General features: G+C 40.9%; 1 protein-coding gene across 1 annotated transcript; it reads right to left on the reverse strand.

Annotated features, from left to right (window-relative positions):
• Positions 1–4235: 4235 nt before the first annotated feature.
• On the reverse strand, positions 4236–12452 carry hhipl1 (HHIP-like 1). The gene is made up of 9 exons (XM_031866750.1): positions 11945–12452; positions 9606–10252; positions 9371–9514; positions 8825–9153; positions 7411–7537; positions 6601–6746; positions 6400–6481; positions 5481–5563; positions 4236–5364 (listed from the first exon to the last, which is right to left on the reverse strand). Exons 1-9 carry the CDS (start codon positions 12320–12322, stop codon positions 4802–4804), a joined length of 2499 nt encoding a protein of 832 aa, XP_031722610.1. The 5' UTR covers positions 12323–12452; the 3' UTR covers positions 4236–4801.
• Positions 12453–26029: the final 13577 nt, after the last annotated feature.

Below are 26029 nucleotides of genomic sequence, written 5' to 3' on the forward strand. Positions count from 1 at the left end.
CAACGTTATACCTAAGCAAGTGACTATAATAGTCACAGCAGTGGCGTGCCGTGCATTTTATACCTGGGCCTTCTGTGCTGTCCTACTACAGTTGAACAGCTATGGTGGTGCGAATGACGCGACGTTTGGTGTGAACACAGCATTACATAGAGAAATAGGGGCTGAATCTGAATCTGATTGGATAAAAGCTCTCCTTGAAACAAGCTGCAGGCTGGAAACAGAGCAACAGAGGAAGACAGGAGTTGTGCAATGAGAAAAAAATCGAATGGGAAAATTAAAATACATGTAGCGTATTTGTGAAAAATTGTTAAATTATAAAATAGCTATAACTTTGTGATTCTGTTTAGGCCAGCAGAGAAGGCTTAGCTGGCCCTGACGGCCCACCACTGGGTCACAGTATTAATGAAGTATGAATGCCATTAAGTATTTTGTCATGAAAAAACTATCACGTGCCTCAGGGTCATTGTGCAAGTCGGTGTCTGGGAGAAAATTCTCTGTTGTGTGATAGTGTAATATCACCTATAATGGAATGTATCGTCATATCATGTAACGTCATCAAATATGTGACTTTCCTGACAGCCTACCATTTAAATCATGGAGCACTTTGGTTTAGCATCTGATTTCATTACAGTTGTTTGTGTATTTCTGTCATGATATAGTTCTGCAGCTAATATGAGAGCGAGAGCCAGTATTAGAGCCCCCCCTTGTTTGTAATGACTGGGGAAAGTAAGGGCTCTATATGCCCTGCTGGAGCTCACAGGAAACTACATCAACTGCTGCTGGTCATAAAACATAAAACACTACTGCAGCGGCCGGTTAATAAATACAATATATATCTATATATATATATATATATATATATATATATATATATATATATATTCTATTTAGGACTACGGATAAGTTATTTAGTATTGATATTTGGTCCATTTTAGTACTTGACATTAATGATAAAACATGAAGATATAGCATATGCACACATGGAGACACAAAGACAAACACACTTGGATGGTAAGCATTATGCTGGCACAGAAGGCATGAGTCAGGGGCAAAGTCTTGTTTTCACCCTGCTCCTCCCCTTCAGATGAGGGATTAGCAAGGTCATTCTAACCAGCCTCGACACACACACACAGACTCTGAATGGCTGCCAGCACAATGGCTCACAGTGCAAAGCAAGGCAAATGATGACCCCGTCGGCAGTGAAACGTTCTTGTGGCCATATCTATGAGGAAATCCTCTAATTTAAGACTTCTCAGTCCCTCACTTGGCATATTTATTTGAAAATGGAAATATCCAAACATATTTGATCATATGATTCATATAAATAAAATTAATTTGAGGGAGTTATTACTTTGACATGCTTATTTAATTAAATGACTGACAAATTGATCTTAATCTGATTTGGAGAAAAGGAAAAAAAAACGTGACCATTTTCGTCATTTTTTATTGTTTTGTTGTTCATGTTCTGCTCCTCAATCTTTTGTCTGAGTGATAGAGGCTGATTTGAGAACACGTAAAGAACACGTAACTTGTGTAGTAATCCAACCAGTAATCCAACCACAGTGGAAAGGGGCAGGATTTGAAGGTAAAGTGAGTAAATGTATATTATTTGGGAAGATTTAATCAAACAAGTAGACCTCCCTCCCCTGGTGCCCCCATGTTTGAAAAAAGGCTTCTCAAGTGCCGTCTTGGATGCTATATGGTAGCTAAAACATGACAAAATGCAAGACAACATAGGGTCACTTTCTCACATTGTTATTGCGAAAATGCAATAGTAGATAGATAGATAGATGACTTTATTTATCCCTAGAGAGAAATTAAAACATCATAGTAGTCAGAATGTATAGTTCCATTTGGGGAAAAAAAACATTGTTTTCTAGAGAAATAAGTTTAAGCCATAAGGTGAGCCCATGTAGTATAATCTATGAATTAGACTGGGTTCAGTATGATTTTATTTAACAAAGGTCACGTTGCTTTAAATTACGCTACATCACGGCCTGGCTCCAAAACAAACAAAACCAATTCACTTTATGAAAACTCCACGTACAAGCTCGATTTGAAAACTAATGTTATCCAATTACGGCCATGGTTGCCAGTAGGTAGCGCTGTGACTATGAGTTAATATTGACATGCAGAAGTCTTCAAGCCATGACTCTCTTCAAGCATGTCAAGTTTGGGAGAGTTTTGACAAAGTTACAACAGCTTGATGTATGATGGCGAACCATGTAAAATGGCCGCCAACACCACGTCCACGCCGTTCCATGACACATCAAGCTTTTAATTTTAATTAAGTTTTGATAAACTAAGGTCTTTACCTTGTACTGCCAACATTTGAAGTTTATCTGATAAGTTCCGAAGGAGGAGTTTGTTAAAGTACAGCGTCTAATTTTTAGGAGGAGATATGCAGGAGGTTTACACTGAACTTACATTACTGAGTATTACTCACTATTTGTTTTACTTTGAATAATGATTTTAAAGACATGTTGGAATTTAGATTTGTTCAAGCCATTGCTCTACTTAAGGCAAAGGGAAAAAAGGACGAGCGAGGCCGTAATCTGTTCCTGGGCTCCTGACTGATATCAGAAGTGAATCTGGATCATGTTCTGCTAACAGGAGGCGTTTCAGGGCCTCAGAAACCGCTGCGTGCTTTGTTGCACATTGTGAAGTGAAAATCTCTCAAATCCACTTCTGTGGATCTTCTGGTTTTTACTTCAACTAAAGAATAAAAGGGTCTTCAGTTGGTGAAAAGATCGTAAACCCTTTCTAACAGTACAGGCTGAACTAAAAAATGCTCAGTAGTTCTGCTGAAAACAACTCCTGTAGAGAGAAAGTTCTGCTCAAAATAAACTTCAGCCAGACATGCGTTTCAGCACTGTGACCATTTCGAGAGATATTTATTTTCAAGCATACAAAGAATCCAATTTCATTAAGATTTCATGTCCTTTTCATTTTTGTGAATAATGTAACAGACTATAAATACAGAGATGTTTAAAAGCATCCGTTACTTCTTTTGTCCTCTTGCTGGCAAACACACAGCTAATTGTTCTGCCTTCAATTAGTCCAATTACCCATATTACAAACTGTGCTGACGTCTTTCTTAGGATGAAACAACACTGCCATCTGGTGGAGTGTCACACCTACTGTAGCAAACTGTATCCGGATGTGCTTTCATATGAGTGTGATGCACTCCCTTGTTCTCCGCTGGCTGGTCCCCTGGTCTGTCTTTGGTTTCGACCTGTATCAAGAATTTGACCCAGAGACAATATCCTCCTTGTATTGGGTTTTCATTGGCTCAATTTTTCAACATTATCTTTTGGCCTTTATTGGATAGGATAAGGCAAGAAAGGGGGAGAGAAGGGACCACATGCTGCAAAGCGGTTGGGGTTGGATTCGTACCCGGGTTGCTGTGGTAAGGACTCAGCCTTGGCTCATAGGGAACCCTCCCACAGGTGGTCTACTGGGGCACACCTTGCTGCATATTCTTAATTCTTAGTGCTATCTGTAATTACATTTTACCATTGTTATTGTTAATGTACACACCAAACACTCAGTACTTTCCATGTCTTTAATGTAATAAGTTGGGATAACACTATAAAGCCAGAGAATCCAGCTTTCCATCCATAAAATAAACATAACATAACAAGTTCAACAAATCCAAAGTATTACTTTTCACAGATTACTTTTATAGTCAAAATTCACCCCCCTTAAGTCACTTTCCACCAATCAAACCAGTCGGTTAAACCGCAAACAAAGCACATCTGGTCTCTTCACTATGTCATGCTCTCCTGACTTCGTTTGGGTCAAGATAACCTTTTGGCAGAACACACGATTCGTGTACGGGAACTGTTAAACTGTACTTATGAAACCAAATGTGTTCAGTTCAATCCTAAATTACGTATATGATGATTTTCTTCAACACTGTAAACTTGAATTTACTCAATATATATCGTCTTTTATGCAAGACCTGTGCGATGTAATTAATAGATTAGTATTAAAAACATACATAGTTACTGATTATATACTATCCATAGATAGATTATTTATATCTCTTAAGTTTAAATTCAATATTTTAATCCGGGATGTTTTTTTGCTTTGTGTTCCCTTGAAGGATAATTGTGAAAGATTAACATGTATATTTTGTCCTCGTTTCAATACATGGGACAGAGTTTTAATGAAACTGCTTTCAGATGTCGAGTTATGTCAGACTGTTTGGTCCAAGTGTGGGTGGAAGCCAGTACAGACTAGAAAGCTTTTTATTAAAATGATTTACTTAAATCATGACATCATAATACATCCATACATCCAGTCAGTGGGCATTGAACATTCACTAGGAAATATAACATTTAGACACTAGATGTCAAATGGATTACTGCAACAAATCACTGAGAAAGAAAATACTTTCAAATTCCAACCTTCATATTAAACATTTAAGTGTGTGATGGAAAATTAAAAATAAACTCTCATATGAACCTTTGACAAAAATCTATGAGACACTACTGGCAAGTACAACATTACTGAAGGAAAACCCACCCTTAGATATGGTTACAGAGTTAGAAGCATCCCAGCTGGTTCACTCTTTGATGGAAAGATTGCCCTTGTTGGTGCTCCCAGTTGTCTGAACCTGGCAATATTATGGCACAAAGTTATGTGGTCTATGTTTGCTGTGCTCTTAATGGGAATGAGAAAATTCTCCACCAAGAGTAGATTGAAAATATCAGTTAATATTTACATTTGGGGTGGATTATTGAGACAAAAGGTTCAGTTGCTGATAACTAGTCCTGATTTCATAGTAGTCAACCATTTAGACTTCAATAACGTAGTCCGAGTTGCCACAGATCACCCCAGCATCTTCATAATGGGCACAGTTATGTGTCCCCACGTCGGCATGTTTGCAGTCCAGCAGGCTGGACTCAGTTCCTTCACACTGAACATCATCCAGAAGAATCTGCAGATCCGTCCCCTCCCCGAACTCTGAGTTCTTGGCTGCTTTCAGAGCGTACATGAAGCCCAGCTGCCGGCAAACCACTGCAGCATTCTTGGTGGTCCATAGGTCATCACACACGGTGCCCCAGTGCCCGTTAACGTAGATCTCCACCCGTCCACGGTCGCTCCGGCCCTGTTCATCCCCAACCAGCCTCACAACTCCGTTCTGGAGCTCGGGTGTACTCTCCGTTCTGGATTTGCCCTTCCTGCGTCTGCCTTTCCGCCTCGAATGTCTTGGTGATTTGGTGGTAGTTGTGGTTGGTAACGGGGTGGTCAGTCCTGGTCCTCCTAGACGATTAATGAGCTCTTCTAGCCAGTTGAAGGACTCTGTGGGTTGTGGCTCAGGCTGGATTTTGTTTGGTGGCTCAAGGCCAATTAATGCTAATGGAGAATGATGACAAAACAAGACCAAATGTGAATATAAACTATGAATTACCCATGAATGTCACAGATTGAATTTGTTCTGTAACTAGTCAGTAGTGAGGTAGTGGACTTACTTTCCTGGGGAACAAACTTGATGAGGTTACTTTTCACTCTGACAGGAAGAGGGTCATAGTGACATTGTCTTGGTGGAGCACGTCTGAAAACGAGTAACAAAACCGAATTAAATATTGTTGCACATAAGAGAAGACAGAATACAAGCAGGCGGACATATAAAAAACATGTTCCAATCTTTTAATATGTAGCAGCTCTGGTCACAACAATAGCGAGGAACAGTTAAATGAGGTGAATGGCTGGGATACAATTTAGGAATACAACCATGTACTGCTGAGAGAAATGCAGAGAGAGCTCTGAGCTGTCCAAAGCAGAGAAGGGAGATTTAGGATACCAAAATAGAGACATCTCCACATTCAGCAAAGGAAATCACTGATCTAAACTTACATTCAGATCAAGTATGATCATGATACTGCACATAACTCAGGCTCACAGAGAAGAATGACATGCCTGTGCTTGTAATAAGGAACAGATGTGTGTCTTACACATCTGTTTCAAAGAACTGTACCTACTCTCTATGCGGTGAGCACTTACTGTACATGACAAATGACACAAGTTTCCTTTGTGCTATGGTGGTGGAGTAAAAAAAAGCAAAGTAATGATTATGTTACTCACTGTATACAACCCTGTCTCTGCCGCCACTTGGACCTTTCCATGTCACCCCTAGCAGGGACACTAATGGACTGAACCATCTTGTCTCTGGTCTGTATGAGCATTATTGATCGGACACATCCACAGTGTTGAACTGATTGAGTGGTGTGTACGCTTGCAAGAAACTATACCAATACACATGTTCTGCTGATACTGAAATAAACCTGAAATAGAACTGGACGGTGAACAGTCATTTCTTCATCATAGTCGGTCACCTGCACCTTCTAACAGCAGGCAGGAATACCTAGCTGCAGAGTTCCTATTACTCACCTGGAGGGGTCCACTACTTTATAAATGACTCCTGAAGGTGATGTAGCACTCGCTATTCCAGTTGACATGAAGTACAGCTCGCCTGATGGAAAAAAACGAAACAATACATTAAGATGACATTACACAGGAAGACAAATTACAGCTCGTGCAAAACTCAAGATGCATTCGGAGTTTGAGGGTGTGCATGTGTTCATGCATTACCAGCTTCATCCTCTGCAAAGGAGATGATGTACTGGTGGTAGTTGTTGATGAGTCCAGGAAAGGCACAGGTTAGGCCCATCCCCATACATATCTCATTGTATATCCAGCTCCCTGTGGTTCTGTCCTCCCGCAGACTCATCAAACGCCTGGAAAAGGAATCAAATTGCAGTGATGATACAGAGAATGTGAACATGTATGAAGACAATGGATCCTGGAGGATGTCAAACAGCAGGAGTCACCAAACAGAACCTGAGCCATATGACCAGTGGCAGAAGTATTCAGATCCTATGCTTACTTACAGTAAGTAAAAGTATCAATACCACAGTGTGAAAACACTTCATCATAAAAGTACTGCATTCAAAGTAAAGTAAAAGTACAGAGGCAAAAATTATTCAGTATACAGAGAAGCCTGTTTCAGAGTGTTTTCATATAAAACATACTGGTTGATTATCACCTATGCTTTGACATGTAAGCAGCATTTTAACTTTAGCTGATCATGGTGAAGCTAATTTTAGCCACTTTGTATAACGATCATATTGTGTTTTATACTTCAGAAAAGGCAATTCTTTACACAAATGTTTTCTGGTTTATAAAGAACTCCACCAGAAGGCAATAAAGTGTTATTTTACTCGCAACTAGTTCACAGACTTCATGTATATTCTTACTTCCTCAAAGGCAGGTGTAGCAGGCATTTAACAAACACCTACAGCAGTTATCTTCAGGTTTATGTCTGACATCCCGTAACAACAGAAGCTTCAGAGATTGGTGTTATTTTTAAAAAAATATACGATTCACCAGATTCAACCTTACCCGCTCATGAAGTCTCCAAATATATACATGCCATTCATGTTGGAGTATTCACAGCCTCGGTACACATAGCCACCAGTCACTGACTTGCCCATCTTGTGAGGGTACGCATAAATAGGGAGGACATCATCTGTGAAAAATCCCAAGGGTCATTATTGGTGTTGTTGAGTTTCTCACTTTTAGCCATTTCTTTACAATGAAGCTTTACTTAATTAAACATGTGTGAAAGTAGATTTAAAAGGTGAATATAAATATATTCTTAATGAATACGTCCATATGATTTCCACACAGTGGTGCTGCAGCAGCCAGTCCTTCTTTCCACATAGAGTTTGCCTTTTATAATTGCCAGAATGTTTCATTTCATTCACTATCAATGTCATTTATATTTATTTTAGACAGAAAAAAGTGAATCGGTAAATAATAAAAACAATCCACATTTAAAAACCTGTACTCTATTAATTTATGGAGCCGTGAAAGTCACTGCTTTTTCCACAACACTGTCCTGCAGAGCCGAGTATTAACATATGAAGGGAGTCTGTCCACAGAAAGACGTGAGAGGGCTTTGATTTTTAGAACGGAAACAGGAAGTATTGAATTCAAAATAAATCTTCACTTTTTTCATGTCTGTGACATGATCCACAGGTACAGACATCGAAGAATTTTGAAGTTTTTTTTCCTGAGCACTTGAATCTCAGGTTTCACATGTATTCGCATTTCTGAACAGTGAGTGCGAGATACGATTTTCTGCCGTAAATGACACAGCCAGCCAGAGACGCAACAGTACTCTTTAGACAAATTTGATCCACTGTCTTAAATGACAACCTGGATTGAGGCAGGACATTGTCTCTCCTCTTCATGGATATCAGGATGGCAACTAGAAGAAGCTGAGCCAAGGTCTGTGGGTTAGTTAGAGAGAGAGAGAGAGAGAGAGAGGCAGAGGCAGTGTGTGTTCTGCTGCAGGGCGTAGTTGTTGAGTTGTGTGAGTGGCCCTATTGTTAATGACATCAGCCTTAGTGACGCGTGTGCAAAGTGTGTACTTGCATCCATGAAATTTGGTATATTATGTGTTGAGTGAGGTGGGGGGAGCGCTCGGTTTGGGGGCATTACCATAACCAGTATTTTGTACACTGGTTATGGTCATTAATTATCTAATGGTCCACTGTGTGACAACAGACGTCCTTTACTTTGTCGCAGCAACATAAAGTTGGTCACCATTTCTAGCACGGGCCAAGAGGCTGCAGCCTTTCCTTCAAACAAGGAGGGGTTACTGTAGTTTGTGCAGAGAGCTGGCATGGTCTTTGTTTGTAATAAAATGGTAAAGTCTTGGCCCTTCATTACAACACAATTGGAGATGCTGCTGTCTGCAGTCAAAGGAGTAAAAAGCAGGAAAACATTTGACTGCCCAGAGCATGCCTACCTAGCGAGCTGTTGGCACACAGCTTCTTGTCGTAGCAAGAGAAGCCTTCCTTGGCTCTCCATCCATAGTTTCGACCTTTCTCAATGATGTCAATCTCTTCAAACTTGTTCTGGCCCACATCCCCGCAGAAGATGCGTCCTTTGCCCTCTTTGGTCCAAGGGTCGCCCCGATCCACAGAACACCTCCACATATTGCGGACACCGTAAGCATAAATCTCAGGTCGTGCCCCCTGCTCGTGTATGAAGGGGTTATCTGGAGGAATTCTGTACAACGGGCCTTTCTCATTGTCATTCACATCGATGCGGAGAACTTTACCCAACAGAGCTGACCTAAAGCAGATGTGGTGATATGGAAAAAGTCATATTTTATCTCAAATGCAAAGAAACATGCAATTACGTTTAAAAAACTAAACTATATTTTGACTAAAATATGGATCAGACCGTATCCCTATAAGGCTCTTTGCCAGGTATTCTAAATTAGGAATATCCTTGGTTGCTTCAGATTATTTGAGGTGTCTAGTTTTATAAACTTTTGTGGACATCTTACTTGTTCTGGGCATTCCCATATTTGCCGAAGGGATCTCCTGCCATTCCACCATCCCCTGTGAAAACATACAAGTAGCCATCATCTGCAAATAGAAGTTGCCCTCCATTGTGGTTGGATGCTGGTTCATCAATCTCCAGAATAACCCTGGAAGAAAAGTGGACATGAAAAATAAGACGAGACAAAGAGCTGGTATTGGACCATTGCTGTTTGCTAGCCTGGATCAGTCCATACCTACCGCTCAGAGGCATGATCCACCACATTCATGTCATTGGCTGACACATGGAACTCACTGATCCTGATCCTCTCATCAAAACCCACCTCCACTGAGTAATACACATAGAGCTTCCCATTGAATTTGTACTTGGGGTGAAAGGTGAGTCCCAGAAAGCCTCTCTCGTCACCTTCCCATGATGATGTTAACACCGCCTTGGTAATGTTCAAAAATGGTCTCTCCAGCTTGGACCGATCAGGAAGGTACGTCCACACCAAGCCTACCTGTTCTGCCACAAAGAACCGATGCCTGCCATCGTTGGCGTGCACCATGGCGAGCGGGTTCCGCAGCCCGTTCGCAACTTCTTCCAGGCACAGCTGCAGACAGCCGTCAGAGTCTGACTGAACCCGGCCCAGATTCTGGGTGAGCTTCTGGCTGCTGAGGAGGTTAGGGTAGCAGTAGTCCACATCGTCAAGCTTCAGGTGCTGGCAGAGACGTGTCTGGTCTTCTTTGACTTCGGCTGTGTGTGGGTCGTCAGACAAGAAAGGGATTATGGAGCTGCACTTCCTCCAAAACTGGGAGCAGTAGTCAGGACAGAGGCCAGGAATGGTCCTGACTGGGGTGCTTGGGTCCTCAGCATCAAAGAGGTGAGCTGCATATGGAGAGCATTCCTGAGCAGATGAAGAAGAGAGGTGAGGCAATTAAGAGGAAGACTGAGTATGATGTGTAGTAAGTAGAGATTTTATTAAACCTGCATTAACTGTCTTTTGGCCCATTTCATGACCTACCAAGTTGAAACTTTGTAGCACATGATGGTCTGATTACACATCCAGCAAGATCTACATTTGTATTAATTTGAAGTCATGTTTCTGTCCACCTAATGAATATCAAATTGATTTTAGCTCTTTTTTGAATCAACTCCTAATACACTATGTTCCCCAGCTAGTCACTAACTGTCTGCTGTTCGGTGATGGGCAGGTAGTGTACAGTGGGTTTGTCAGAGCTTTTCTTGGACAGCTGCTGCTGAAATAGGGTTGATGGAAGCAGTGAGACGGAATTAACATATTCAAGTCACAAGTCAGAAAACCAAAAGAATGAGCTCAAGGATCCTGAAACGCTCCATGGAATTGAGGGAAACCGTGGTGTCAGGTGAAAATTATTTATGGGTTCATCATCACAACAGAGCCCTTTCACCTTACACAAAGTCATTTGATCAGTTAGTGAGCTTAAACATATTGATTGTAGTAGCTTTAATGAAATACAATTATTCTAAAAATGAATCCTTCATTGTGGCCTTAGTAGGCAAATTGATTGATTATCCAGAGTTTTTTAAATATTGCTAAGGAAGGGACAATAATAATTTCAACAATATAACAGTTAAAAAAATACAAGCCATTATAACCTGAATAGGAAACGTTGGTATTGTCATCAATAAGGTAACTGCCAACAAACACAAGAGGCTCCTCCTATGTCACATTTAAGTGCATGCATGCTTATCATATTATAAGCATATGATAAGCATGCATGACATCATGGTGGAAGTTGCAGAAAGCAATGTTGTTTGTCACCCTCAAAATAGATAATATAATTAGTTGTTTTTAGGTATTGTTTTGAATACATTTGTCATCCTGACATTACACAGAATACTGAGGTAAGGTTATTGTAATATGTTGGTGTCAATTTGCCTGCAGATACATGTAGTAATTAAGGCATATTTCTGACAAACCCTTATGTGAAACTCCTTTACATATGAAGGGGAAGTTCCCTTTTTCCAAAGTGTACTAAGTGTATGCTACGCAAAAGCATCATCAAGAGAAATAGACATTAGTGATGTGACAAACAATTTCCAGTTGATTGGTCTTTGCCCCGATGAAGAAACGACCATAAATAAAAAGAAAAACGTCCTAAATCGTCCTCAGTAATGTACAGCGAGAGAGTGACATGGGAGAGAGCCCATAGTAGCAGCCTGCTGTGAGGCCAGAAATAAAGGGAATGTGTAATACTGGGTACATGTGCCTGATAATAAATTGCAGGCCCAGTTGCATAATCAACATCTCAGAGGTCTCAGAGCTTTAAACCCTTCTCTCTGTCTCTGCATCTCATGTGTGTGACTGCTGTAGGAGTTTACAGAGAGATCAGTCATGATGACCTTTACCTTCATTCAGCTCTTCAGTTAACTCCATGGAAAGAGGACGCCTTAACATATTCTACATTTACTGTAAGATAATATCATTCTGTTGACCTGTTTAGTAAGCATATGCCTTCTTCTGCTTTATACTAGTCAGTGTTTTAACCTGTTTGGTCAGACTAATGGCGCGTGATGGAGACGTTTGTTTGGACGACCTTTGTCCATGCATGCCTACCTGGCAGAGCAGCTCCAGCACGAACCCAGCACAGTTGGCATATCCATTATAATCAAAACGATCCATAATCTGGTAGTACTTTGTCTTCAGCTCCTGGTCCCTCTGATAATCACAGCAGCCAAACTCCTTGTACATTACGCAAAACTCGAGCTCCCTTAGCGATCGGAAGGGCGGCTTAAAGTCCAAACACTGCGGGTGTAACATTACAGGTGCGACGCACACTGCCAAAACACACCAAATGCCAATCGGCGAGACCCACGGTCGACCCGGGACTTTGCCGTAACGCCGCTGCATTCTGGCGTGCGTTGGTTGGAGCTCGTGGAAGGTGAAGTTGTGCAGAAGCGACTTCCTATGTGCACTTTGCTCTGCCTCAGTCATCCGCGTTATGTGGCCCTCTGACGTGGTGAACCCGGGCTGTGTGTGTGTCCTGGCTGCAGCATCGGGAGCCGCACTGAACCCGTCCGCTGTCCCGGAACGTAGCGCACTGAAAGGGGAGGAAGCCGACGGCGGAGGCTGCTCACCAGCTGCAGAACTACTACTACTAATAATAACATCATTACCAGGATAGTTATAGTAATAGTGACGTCATAATCTACAAGAACATCGCCACCACCAACTCTTATAACCCCAGTACTATATTGTTATGTGTATTGTTTTCATTGAGAGTCCAGTCTTCTTAATCACAGCTAGAGCACACGTGCATTGTGGGAAAGTGGGTTCTTCTGTTATTGTAGTTTCTTGTCTTGAGTTGTTATCCTTTGCAACATATTATTGTTGAATAATCATGCATGTCAGCTCCTGCTGCCCAGCAGAGGGTGACCTTGCCCAGTGTGAATCACTTCCCTCCTGGATCGTCGCCATAACGGTTATATAAATGATGGTAATACTGATAATAATACCTATAATACTGAAAGACTGCACACTACACTATTGTTCACATCCAGGTCATGGAAGGTTGGAAGATGAATGTATTTAAAATATAAATTATTTTATTGAAGTGGGACACTCTTCAAGCAAAGGCCTACTATTCAACCTCTAATTGATAAAGTGCACTTATATATTATTATTTTAATATAAATTGGTGAATAAATCATTTGACGGAAAGAAATGTTCGACTGAGTGTTCAATTTATACATTCATACTTTGTGTTCCGATGGAGGTCTTAGTGAGCTTAAAAACAGATTCAGTAGTGTATGGAACATACAGCGGGTAAAATAAGTATTGAGCATGTCACCATTTTTCTCAGTAAATATATTTCTAAAGGTGCTATTGACATGAAATTTTCACTAGATGTTGGTAACAACCCAACTAATCCATACATACAAATAAATGCAAACAAATAAGTTCAGAAATGAAGTTATGTGCAATAAAATGGAATGACACAGGGAAAAAGTATTGAACACGCTTACTGAAATTGATTTAATACTTCGTACGAAAGCCTTTGCTGGTAATGACGGCTTCAAGACGCCTCCTGTATGGAGAAACTAGTCGCATGCATTGCTCAGGTGTGGTTTTGGCCCATTCCTACAAACAAACAGACTTCAAATCTTGAAGATTCCGTGGTCCTCTTCTATGAACTCTGATCTTCAGTTCTTTCCATAGATTTTCTATTGAATTCAAGTCAGCTGATTGGCTGGGCCATTCTAGCAGCTTTATTTTATTTCTCTGAAACCAGTGAGCACTGTTGGGGCCATAATCCGGAAGTGGAAAGAACATCATTTCACCATAAACCGGCCACGACCAGGTGCTCCTCGCAAGATTTCTGACAGAGGAGTGAAAATAATTATCAGAAGAGTCGTCCAAGAGCCAAGGATCACTTGTGGAGAGCTTCAGAAAGACCTGGAATTAGCAGGTACAATAGTTTCAATGAAAACAAGTAATGCACTCAACCGCCGTGGCCTGTATGCACGCTCACCACGCAAGACTCCACTGCTGAAGAAACAGCGTGTTGAAGCTCGTTTAAAGTTTGCTGCACATTTAGACAAGCCTGTGAAATACTGGGGGAATATAGTCTGGTCAGATGAGACCAAAATTGAACTCTTTGGATGCCATAATACACACCATGTTTGGAGGTGAAATGGTACTGCACATCACCCCAAAAACACCATACCAACAGTGAAGTTTGGAGGTGGGAGCATCATGGTGTGGGGCTGTTTTTCAGCATACGGCACTGGCAAACTTCATATGATTGAAGGAAGGATGAATGGAAAAATTTACCGAGACATTCTTGATAAAAATCTGCTCCCATCTACCAGGATGATGAAGATGAAACGAGGGTGGACATTTCACACAGCCAAGGAAACTCTCAACTGGTTTCAGAGAAATAAAATAAAGCTGCTAGAATGGCCCAGACGATCAGCTGACTTGAATCCAATACAAAATCTATGGAAAGAACTGAAGATCAGAGTTCATAGAAGAGGACCACGGAATCTTCAAGATTTGAAGTCTGTTTGTTTGGAAGAATGGGCCAAAACCACACCTGAGCAATGCATGCGACTAGTTTCTCCATACAGGAGGTGTCTTGAAGCCGTCATTACCAGCAAAGGCTTTTGTACGAAGTATTAAATCAATTTCAGTAAGCGTGTTCAATACTTTTTCCCTGTGTCATTCCATTTTTTACACATAACTTAATTTCTGAACTAATTTGTTTGTATGTATGGATTTCTTGGGTTGTTACCGACATCTGGTGAAAAGTTCATGTCAATAGCACCTTTAGAAATATATTTACTGAGAAAAATGGTGACGTGTTCAATACTTATTTTACCCGCTGTAACTACATTCATATTGTGAGCAAGAGTGCACAATAATAACTAGTGCAAGACTAGTGACCTTCTGCAATCACGTTTATAAATGTGTCCTATGTTCCATATGTGGCTTGCTTGGATAGGATATTTTTCAGTATTCTATTCAAAAGGGGAAATGTCACATATACCAGTGTTCCTTGTGCCAAATCTTGATCTCTCTGAGTTTGATCTGGGACAGTTAATGCTGAAATCTGGGACACTAGTTAAAAGGCTCAGAAAAGCCTATCTTAATTTACACAAAGGCATTTTATCAAGGTTAAATGTGCATAAGACAACAATGTTTTACTGTCTTTATCAGATAGACTTAACAACTAATAGGCTGTGTGTTATAGAATGTCTATGTCTAACTGTATGACCTACACAGAAAACACATATTGAAAATAATCTAGCTGAAGACAATAGACTGGACATTGAGCATGACCTCAGAGTTGCCTTGTCTACTATAACTCCAGACTTTGAGACTCTTGTCAGGAGCAAAAAACATCCCCAGTTCTCCCATTAGACTCGGGTCTATGTCAGTGATACACCTAAGGTTGAAGTGAGTGCTGCTTCATTTTCTTTCTAATTTCACTTTTGAGTCCATTAAAAAAAGGCTGAAGTTACTGAATTTTTATGTACGTTGTATTACCTTGTGTCCATAAGATGCACTTTTTGGTTTTCAATTCAAATGCAGCTAATTGAGTGTAAAAGGGAATATTTCCCTCTCTAGCATCGCCACTTTTTTTTTTGTTGGCATACTGTGATATGCTGTACTATCTCAGGTTCAAACTGCACCATCTTTTCATTCAATAAATTTGAGAAGTAGAAAGTGTTCCTCGATTTGGGTCGCGGCTTGTCATTAAGGGGTGATGGTGGGTACCGCAGCCAGACCAGTTGAGAACCACTGATTTAGAGAGCTTTTATCATTGTGTGCATGTCTAGGGAAGGGATGGAGCCTTGTGCAGTCTCAATCGGTAATAATGAATATGTTATTGAAGTGGCAACGTGTCACTGTGGTTTTATGTTTTGCCCAGGCACTTTGTTACCACGTCAGGCCTGACGGTAACTGTAAACCAGGCCAGGAAGAAATGGAATAATTTAAAGGACAAATACAAGGTAATCTCTGCTTTGTATACTGAGAGAGCCTTAATATGATTCCCCGAAAAAAGTAATTTGCCAGGCCAAGTGTGAAACCTAACATAACACGGATGCAGTGGGTGTTCTTTGTGACTGGGAATACATTCAAACAGTCAGCTTCACAGTGTAGTAAATAATACCCTACTTCCAGGAGCTTAGGGACCCCCCAACAGACAGAGCGGTGGAGGCCGGTAGTGTGACTGCTGCCACCTGGCAGTGGTACAGTGTAATGGATGCTGCACTCCAGGGGCAGCATTCAATTAGTTTGCCCCTTGTCGTGGCGGCAAACTTGGCTGCCACTACAGGTCAGTGCACCGGCCTCTGCCCCTTCTGAGGAAGAAGCAAGAAGCCAGCCTACCAGGAAGAGGACCAGGGACAGAGAGGGTCTCCTGGAATATTTGAAAGAGCAGGCAGAGAGGAACGAGGAGAGAGAAAGAGAGGCAGTGGCGAGAGTGGCCATTTCACTTAAACTAATTGACTCTGCTTTCTGTTTTTATAAAGGTGGCCTGTCCATTGTGCTCAGACTTGTTTCCTGAGTATTTTGTTGAAGTACATGCCAGCGCCTGTGGAGAAAGGTTTGTTACTATTATGCACATCCAACACATTTTTATTCACTTATTTATTCTTGCATAGCATTGAACATTGCTACAACAGGTTCAGCTTGACATTTCTCATACTTTTTAACTTGTCATTCCAGTTCCATATATTTTTGATTTCAATGTTTCCTTATGGTCTAAATACTATATATATATATATATATTTTTTTTTTCTTTCATGTCTTGCCAAACCATCCACACACAATGGATAGGTAGGTAGGGCTGCACAATTAATCAAATTTTAATCGCGATCACGATTTTGGCTGCCACAATTAAATGAGCACGATCGTCTGTGATAGACGTTTAAAACGCGTGCTCTGCTACATATTGAATCAAGCGCGTCCTCAACTAACAGTCAGCCAACCACCAGGGGGCGAACAAGATGGGAGGTGTCAAGCGTGCACCCTGCAGCGGCAGGTGCACCCTGCAGCGGCAGCCTCAAAAAAAGTTCTGTCTGCAGTCGACTCCGGTATTAGTAGAAGAGTAGACAGACAGACAACAGAACAGAGAGCAGACGGTCACGGGTGTCGTGTGAAAGGTAACTCAAATGTCAGGAGCAGAAGGTGAGGAGCTAGCCCCTCGACAAGGATCATCATCCGTTGTCTGGAAGTTTTTTGGATTTAGGGCAAGTGATGTTAACCAAGAACAAATCATATGCACAGAGTGCGTTAGAGTTGTGTCTGCGCCGCATAGCAATACAACCAACTTGTTCAACCACCTGAAAAATCACCACAAACCACAGTACGACGAATGCATTAAGGCCAAAGCTAACGTTACCTCACTGAATCGCCATCCATGTCCAACATCAACCCAGAAAACCATAACAGCGACCCTGCATAGCGAGACAGCGTATCCATCCACCTCCCAAAGACACACTGAAATAACGGATGCAATCGCATTTCATTTGGCCAAAGACATGTCCAATAAATACTGTGCACAATGAAGGCTTCAGAAAAATGGCCAAGACACTAGACAAGAGATACGTGATCCCCTCGCGCAATTATTTCTGTGATGGCATATTTATTTTTAGTTAGCCCTTTATTTTGGGTAAAAATTTTCTTCAGGTGAATAAGAACCGTATAAGTTTTATTTTGATGCAAAGACGTACATTAGCTGGAATGTAGCACAACATGGAAGTGAAAGCAGTGCTCTGTTGATTTAATTTTGGGTGAAAAGTGTTGATACCATTTTATTTATGTTTTCCTTCTACGAGATGCACTGTGCCTGATGCATTAGCCAGAATGTAGCACAACAATGGAAGTGGAAGCAGTGTTCTTGTTCATTTAAATGTGAAAGTGCAATAAAAAGATGTTGTCCCTAAAATTAATGAATAATCATGATAAATAATCGTGATCGCAATATTGATCAAAATAATCGTGATTATGATTTTGGCCATAATCGCGCAGCCCTAACGCGTGGACACAACAGCGGTTTTCAACATTTGTGTCACAAGAGAGGACATGTTTAACAGGGGTATGGGGCAGTGTAGGCGTCAAAAGAGACACTTAAAAAAAATCGTTAAGGTTTTTACATGATGTGGGCTGTACATTACAATTTTATTAATTGTGTGCAGTCACTTTTTTCATATTGATTTTTAATTCATGATTTTATATTTGCGTTTGCTGCCAACATCCAGTTTCTGCTCTATTCAGTTTTATACATCTTACTGAATTACAGGGCCATTATCTTGCATTCATCTGTCCGCATCCTACCGATGCTGCAGCAGATATGCTCAGGCATGAAGCTGTATGGCTTGAGTGAGATGATTTTACAGCAACCGCTCAACCTCCTGCAGCCGTTTGTTCCTGGCCTTTTGGAAAAGGTCAGTTGTTATGTCATTAGTTGAATTGTTTTGTTTTTCCTCATTGAATGTCAAACCTTAAGCTCATGTGATATTGAGAATAAAGCATTTCATGATTTTTTTCCTCCTCCTAAACTGGATGCTGAGGATCCATATTCCCAATCTTCAGTGAGCTGGGCTCGCTGAGATGCCAGAGGGAATCAAAGATTGTGAACTTCTTGCAAGATTTCATCCAGAGCATTGAAGATACTGATACTGTTGCCCTGAACCTTTTTGTCTAAGAATAAAACACTTTATTTTTTATTTCAGTCATGGAAATGTCTTACACTTTTTGAGAACTTTTAATCACGTGGAGCTCAGATAGTTCTCTTGAGAATGAAACAATTATAAAATTAAACTGGAATGCCTCTTCTTGAAAATATCTACGTACTTTAAAAAAGTAGCATTTATAAATAAGGCAATTTTATTAACATTGCTTAGGTAAAGTTATGCATCTCTCTGTACCGATTTCTTTAAACGCCAACTTGTTACAGAGGAAGAAGAGAGGAGGACTAACGTAAAACAAAATGGAGCGTGATCTTGAAGTTGGATGTGGAATGGAGACTGATGGTGATGAGATTAAGGAGAAACACAAGGTCACTGTTAGTTGCTTCTTCAAAGGCTTACTGGACAGGCACATGTCCCCATCACCTCAACGGAGAGAGAGCAATTCAAGCTTCAAATTGAATTTGACCACGACTGTGGAGTGCGGTATGGTACACACACCATATGCTTTCCTGTTGTCAATGCATGCTCCAACTCTATAACATTGCCGACACAGCACCTCAGCTCATATCCAGAGTTTGTGAGCAATGTCACACACGCTGTTAATAACAGTAGGGAGTTTGGTCGTTCATAGATGTGTATTGTGTCAACGTAGTAAAGTAGTTTTAGTGCTTTATGTACATTTTGTTTATAACATACTTGACTACGGTTTTAAAATAATGACTTTTACTTGTAAGATATGTTAACAGTGTGGTATTGGTACTTTTACTGCAGAAAGTGTTCTGAATATTTGTCAGGGATTTAAGTTTGACAACTGACTTGTTAATGTTCAATGTTTTTTAACCATGGCTCCAGATCCTTGACCGGGTCAAAATACTTGTTCATTGTAAAACAAGAACAAACTGTATTGTTAAATATGATCTCATCATGTTTTAATCAAATAATATCAAAGAGTTTCTTTGAGCTGTTCACAAGAAATTGGACTATCCAACAAACATTGTATGTAACAAAATTATGGAATAAATTTAAGCCAATCTGAGCAATTTTACTCCAGTTTATTTACAAGAGAGACACAATGTGGGGTAATTTTTGTACTTCAAAGACTATTAACATGCATTTGTATTTCATCAGCTTTTATAATCTACTATAGGCCTCACCCAACACATACACACTAAAACAACAAAAGCTGTTATTGGAAACCACAAACATTCACACTGTAGACTTCAAGACTAGATCTTAAAAAAATGTTCCACAGGGCTTAAATTTCACGACCAAATCTCTTAAGAATTAAACAGGTTTTTCCTCTACCTGAAGGCTGATCTCATATTATTGTTAGACACTTGCCCATTTTCCCAACCACCCTCATATGGGCAAGTTATTGCAGATAATGTATTAGTTTTAATAGACAATACCAGCCAGTGCAGGTCTGCGTACTTTTCTCTCTTTCATTTAAGAACCATATCTTCCAGCTACATACTCGCGGCAGAGCAGGTAAAGTTCTTTGACTGGAGTGCTGGGGTTGTAAGTGGAAGAGTCAGTAGTTGATGAGCTTTCCACTGTTCTATGCAAATCTAATCCGTTGGGAATAGCTATGCAACGGATGGCCCTCCTGCTACTGCATAAAAACGTACACAGTACTATACTTCTCATTTTGGTGTTTTAGAGCCGGTTGAGTTAGATGCCCAGAGGAATAGGACATATCAATACATCCCTCTATTACAATCTTTGCTACATTTGCTCTCTCATAAAGGGGTCATTGAACATCTTAAAACTCCAACAATACAAGACCAGCTATTGTCTTGTCCCCAAGAGTACAGAACCATAAGAGACGGTGAGTACTGTAAAAACCTTTTCTGTCAGGGGAAGGTTTGAGAATAGCAGTTAATCTTTATGTAGATGATTTTGAGATTTGTAACCCTCTTGGGACATCTCGGAAGAAGCACAAACTCTGAGGTGTCAACACTGAGCTCAATCTATTTAGCTGTTCTATGCAAATCTGATGATATCAAGGCCTATGGCTATGAGAAAGTGATGGAGCCTCTCTTGCAAGACTTGAGTATATTAGAACAGCACGGTGTCTTTATTTCTCAACGTGGTCAGTTTGTTAAAGGTTCTGTCCAGTGTGTAATAGCTGACAATCTTGGAGCCCATGGGATAGGTGGATTTATTGAGAGTTTTTCTGGTGGGTCAATATGCAGATTTTGTACTGGAGATAAATCAGAATTTCAGACTAAGGATGTCAAATCAGGTGCTTTCCAATTTAGAACAAGAGACATCCATGATGTTCAAGTCCAGTCTGCTCAGGAGAATGCAACTATTGTGCTGTGCGGTGTAAAAAAAACCAACTGTGTTTTAACAGAGCACCTTTCGTATTTTCATGTTAACACTGGTTATCCTCCTGACATTGTGCACAATCTCTTTGAGGGTGTTGTTCCAGTTGAACTTGCACGCTGTATTAGTCTATTGATCTCCAAAAAATTCTTCACTCTAGATGGCCTTAACACATTGATACCGACATTTCAATACAAATGGGGGACAAAACTAACCGCCCCCATGCCATACCTTGTTCTTTCACATCTTGCAACACTATAGGTGGCAATGCACATGAAAATTGGACATTGCTAAGATTATTTCCCTTTGTGATTGGGCAAATTTTGCCAGAAGATGAGCCAGCATGGCAGGTGATTCTAGACGACCTCGTGCATCCCGAAAATACATGTGGCATGTGTGTGTGTGTGTGTGTGTGTGTGTGTGGAGGGGGGGGGGTTGCTGAAGTTTACATGTATTACAATTTCAGAACCAGACCACTGAATGCACATATTTATATTTCTTCCACATTCTGGTTTACAGTGATGAGGATTACGAGCCACCCCATGCCAGTGTCACAGGTTCTTCAAGTGCCCAACAGCCAACACGACGAAAAGCAGCTTGACAATCGGCTACAGGACGTCCACAGCCTGAGCCAGCCGCATCACCTTCCCCCATGGCTCCACACCCACAGTCGTTAGCACCTCGGTCAGCGTCGGGCCCTGCAGCATTTCCCCCGACCACTCTCAGCGGAAGAGAGGGCACTCCTCTCTGGGAGTTTCTGCTCCAGCTACCAAGCATGGAAAGAGTAGGTCAGCATCTACAGAGAGTGAGGAGGACGACGACGACGACGACGACGACGACAGGTGGCACAACAGAGAGGAGTGCATCCAACCTGACCCTCTCAGGTTCCTGCCGGCCAGGACCCTAGGTCCCACATCCCAGGTCTTCCAGCTTTTGTTTTTCGGCATCTGTTGCCTGAAAAATTATTGACAATACAAATGCCAACGCTGCCAAAAGAAAGCAAGCTGGGATGAAGTTCAAATCGGCCGCGCTCACAATGAAGGACTTTTATATATTCCTCTCCATAATCATATTCTCTGGCCTTGTGATGGTCCACCACAGGTGTGATTACTGGAGGAAGATATGGCCTTACAACTTCCAGTTCCCCAGTGACCACATGACACGGGACCACTTTGAGGCCATTGTGTGGTCACTACACCTCAGTGACCCAAAAGAGGATGAGGAAAATGGAAAAAAAGGAACACTGCTGAGTATGACCGACTGTTCAAAATCAAGCCGCTCTACACTGAGATGGTGACCGCCTGCAAAGCACATTTCCAGCCATACCAGAATGTGTCCATTGATGAGCGGATGGTTGCCAGCAAAGCCCGCATCAGCATGAAACAATACATGAAGGACAAGCCCACAAAGTGGGGTTACAAACTGTTCGTGCTGGCTGATTCATCAATAGGCTACACCTGGAATTTCTTTGTGTACCAGGGCAAAAGTGCGTCCACCACAGGCCACGGGCTGAGTTACTCAGCAGTGATGGACCTTTTGCCTTTTCCTCTCCTCGGTAGCGGCTACCTTTTGTACACGGATAATTTTTACACAAGCCCTGCTCTCTTCACCGATCTGTCCAAAAAGAACATTAGCTGTTGTGGAACAATCAGGAAAAATCGTATTGGCTTCCCTAAGACCCAGACCAACGACCTGCCCAGAAAGGCTGCGAGGGGAGACATGCGATGGATCCAGAGTGGCAAACCCCTCTTCGTGAAGTGGATGGACACGAGAGAGGTAACGATGTGTTCCACATTGCATCAGGCCTATAGTGGACAGACGGTGAAGAGAAAGGTGAAGATGGCTGGGGTGTGGCAGAACAAGTCCATACCAGTTCCAGACAGCATTGTGGACTACAATTGCAAGATGGGTGGTGTGGATTTGTCCGATGCACTAATCGGATCTTACAGCGTCCGCCACAAGACGATGAAGTGTTACAAGACATTTTTTTACCACTTTATGGACATCGCTGTTGTGAACAGTTACCTTTTGCACAAGGAGCTGTTCAAGTTGAGGCAGGACCCCACCCAGACAAAGCCCTTCACCCACAAGGCCTTCAGGGAGCAGCTGGCCAAGGAGATGCTGGAGTTTGCCAAAGGCTCAGCAGCCCCCCCGCCACTTGCTTACCCGTGTTTTTCGAAACAGGGGTCAGGAAGTATTGTAAGAGGTGCCATGATGCTGGAATACCGAGGGTGAAGACATCCACTGTTGTGGCAAAATGACAAGAAGAGATGGCAAACTAAAGTTGCAACCCAGCGGGAAGTGTTTTAATAAGCACAAGCCAACATACAACAAGTTCAGCAAATCTAAACAAATCCAACGTATTACTTTTCACAGCTTACTTTTATAGTCAAATCCACCCCCCTTTTAAGTCACTTTCCACCAATCAAACCAGTCGCTTGAACCACAAACAAAACACATCTGGTCTCTCCATTATGTCATGCTCTCATAATTTTGTTTGGGTCAAGATAATCTTTTGGCAGAACACACAATTCACGGACAGGAAATGTTTTGATACAAATTGGAGTGATTTATTACAATTTGTCTGGCGCGCCCTAATCACTTCCTAAGAATGTTTTTATGGAACTAAATGTGTTCAACATAACAAGTTATATAAACTGTTTACTTGTGAATCCAAATGTGTTCAGTTCAATCTTAAATTATATCAGTGGTTCTCAAACTGTGAGGCGCTCCCCTCTAGTGGTGCAGCGGTATTGTGCATTGTACTTTTTTTTTATATCAAAACCACCTAACTATGTCCACTTTTTGGAGAGCAGTGCAAAACCTCCACCTTGAGTGCATCTTTGTTGTTGGTGGCACTGCAAGATTTGGGATAGGTGGGTGTTTTTATTTTTCATCAGTTGCTATTTCCAGGGTACTTGATGAGGAATAACTACCCTCTTAAAATGTTCTTTAAAAAAAGAAAAAAGTTAATATCTTGCTGTGTGTATTGATGTTAGCGGTTAGTATCTTGCTTCATATATTCAAGTATTGATGTTAAATTAAGGTTTATCGTCATCGACTTCGTCGATAATTTCAACATTTAACAACACTGTAAGATGCACTGTATAGGTCCTTTTTGGAGTTTTTTGTTAATTTCCTAATCAGTCTGTTTGTTATATTTAAAAAGAAATGCAGGCACAATAGTATATTGGAGGGTCAGTTCTGACCATGTTAAAGGTATCTGAGCATTTGTAATAAAACACCTTAACTAGGTTTTGTCTCGTGTCTTAATTGGGGATCAAATTTAAAAAAAAAAGGATTTTACCTGATTAATTCATTTCCAATTATTAATTGTATTATATTGAGTTGGACAAACAAATCAATTTAATTTCATTAACACTAGAACACCGACGTCGGGTGACCCACGTGATTGTGGTCACGTTATTTTCATTGTGTTGCTGCTGTCTGAGTTTTTAGGAACCCAGAGAATCTATGGGGTATTGTCAAGAGGAAGATGAGACACCAGACCCAACAATGCAGACGAGCTGAGGCCACTATCAAAGCAACCTGGGCTTCCATAACACATAACAGTGCCAGTCTCATCGCCTCCATGCCACGCTGCATTGATGCAGTAATTCATGCTAAAGGAGCCCCGACCAAGTATTGAGTGCATACTGTATAATGTACATGGACATCATTTTCAGTAGGCCAACATTTCTGTATTAAAAATCCTTTTTTTAATTGGTCTTATGTAATATTCTAATTTTCTGAGATACTGAATTTTGGGTTTTCATTAGCTGTAAGCCATAATCATCAAAATTCAAAGAAATAAACTCTTGAAATATATCACCTTGTGTGTAATGAATCTATATAATATACGAGTCTCACTTTTTGAATTGAATTACTGAAATAAATTAACTTTTCAATGATATTCTAATTCATTGAGATGCACCTGTATGTGTGGGGTGATGAGTGGATTGCAGGCAGGTGAGTTGAATGAGTGCGGTTTGAGGTTGGCAGAGGAAAAAGCCAGCAGCAGGTGATTGAGGCCAGGTGAAGTGAACGAGAACAATCAGTAGACACACAAACACACACACACACACGAGGCAAAGCCTAATCATGACAGCGTCCTCTCGTCCAAGTCCATACTCCCAAGTACACAAGTCTGTACTTGGCGTACTTGGTATTGAGAAAGGCCCACTGTAGAATATGATGGTTGAATATTTTATTATATATTAAATATTTTAATCTTGAATTAGATTAAAACAACCAAGGTAGCTAACGTTACTAACACAGGTTTAAGTGCAGAGCTTGATGTAGCTATCGTTATTGTGTTCTAATGGCTCTGCTAATTAGCTTTAGCCCCACTGTCACCTAACTGATTTTTCAGGGGACAAGTTTGTTTAGCTTGATAGATGTAGACTGATTGGTGTGTTGACTGTTTTTATGAGCTATTTTACACACTTTTTATGATGTTACTCAAGGGTCAATCCCACTCCACAAAGAGGAGAAAATCCCAGTCAACAAGGGAGTTGTCAAAGATGTGGAAAAACTGAGTCCCCACTACCAGACATCACTGGAGGACTTCCACAACTTAATCCTGTGTTTCACACCCAAGGACTTGGTTTTCACTTCCATGAAATGTTGTGCAGGTAATACATACTTTATAATGGATTCTGTAACCTCTTATAACAATTTGACTGATAAGTGAAGCGTTACGACTGGGTCAGTCATTACATTTTTGCCATTCTATTTCTTTAGGTTGTGCTTTTTCATTTATTATAATGAAAATGAGGACAGTGAGCAAGTAACATCATCTGCAGGAACAGCTGTCTACAGCCTTGTGTTCACCAAGTCAAAGAAGGGTGAATGCATAGCAAAGCCAGTTAAAACAGACCCTGCATACAGTAATTTGTAAAATATATATTTATTTTTTACAACAAACATAACACAATGAACATAAAATGGGAATTACCTTTTAAATATAAGTAATTCATCCAGGGTCAGGAGAGGGAGTGATTGGGAAACCCATTGCTGCAACTTAGCTAAATAAAATAAAGTTTTTTGTTCAATACATTGTTTATTTTATTTACAAAGCATATAGATTAGCTATTTAAAATATTAACCGATTATTAATTTAGGTACAGATACAGTGTGTAGTAAAGATAAAGATAGTGTGTAATATTTGGGG

The sequence above is a fragment of the Anarrhichthys ocellatus genome, unplaced genomic scaffold (genome assembly GCF_004355925.1).
Source record: "Anarrhichthys ocellatus isolate YVR2014 unplaced genomic scaffold, GSC_Weel_1.0 scaffold36, whole genome shotgun sequence".
Taxonomy (NCBI): Eukaryota; Metazoa; Chordata; class Actinopteri; order Perciformes; family Anarhichadidae; genus Anarrhichthys; species Anarrhichthys ocellatus.

What these genes read in the sequence shown, in the direction of transcription:
- hhipl1 (XM_031866750.1), bottom strand. Translation starts at nt 12,322, where the DNA reads ATGACTGAGGCAGAGCAAAGTGCACATAGGAAGTCGCTTCTGCACAAC. An exon ending in TGCTGGAGCTGCTCTGCCAG is followed by an intron (nt 10,253 to 11,944) that starts GTAGGCATGCAT and finishes TCATCTGCTCAG; the next exon opens with GAATGCTCTCCATATGCAGC. An exon ending in AAAGTAGTGGACCCCTCCAG is followed by an intron (nt 5,564 to 6,399) that starts GTGAGTAATAGG and finishes ACTCGTTTTCAG; the next exon opens with ACGTGCTCCACCAAGACAAT.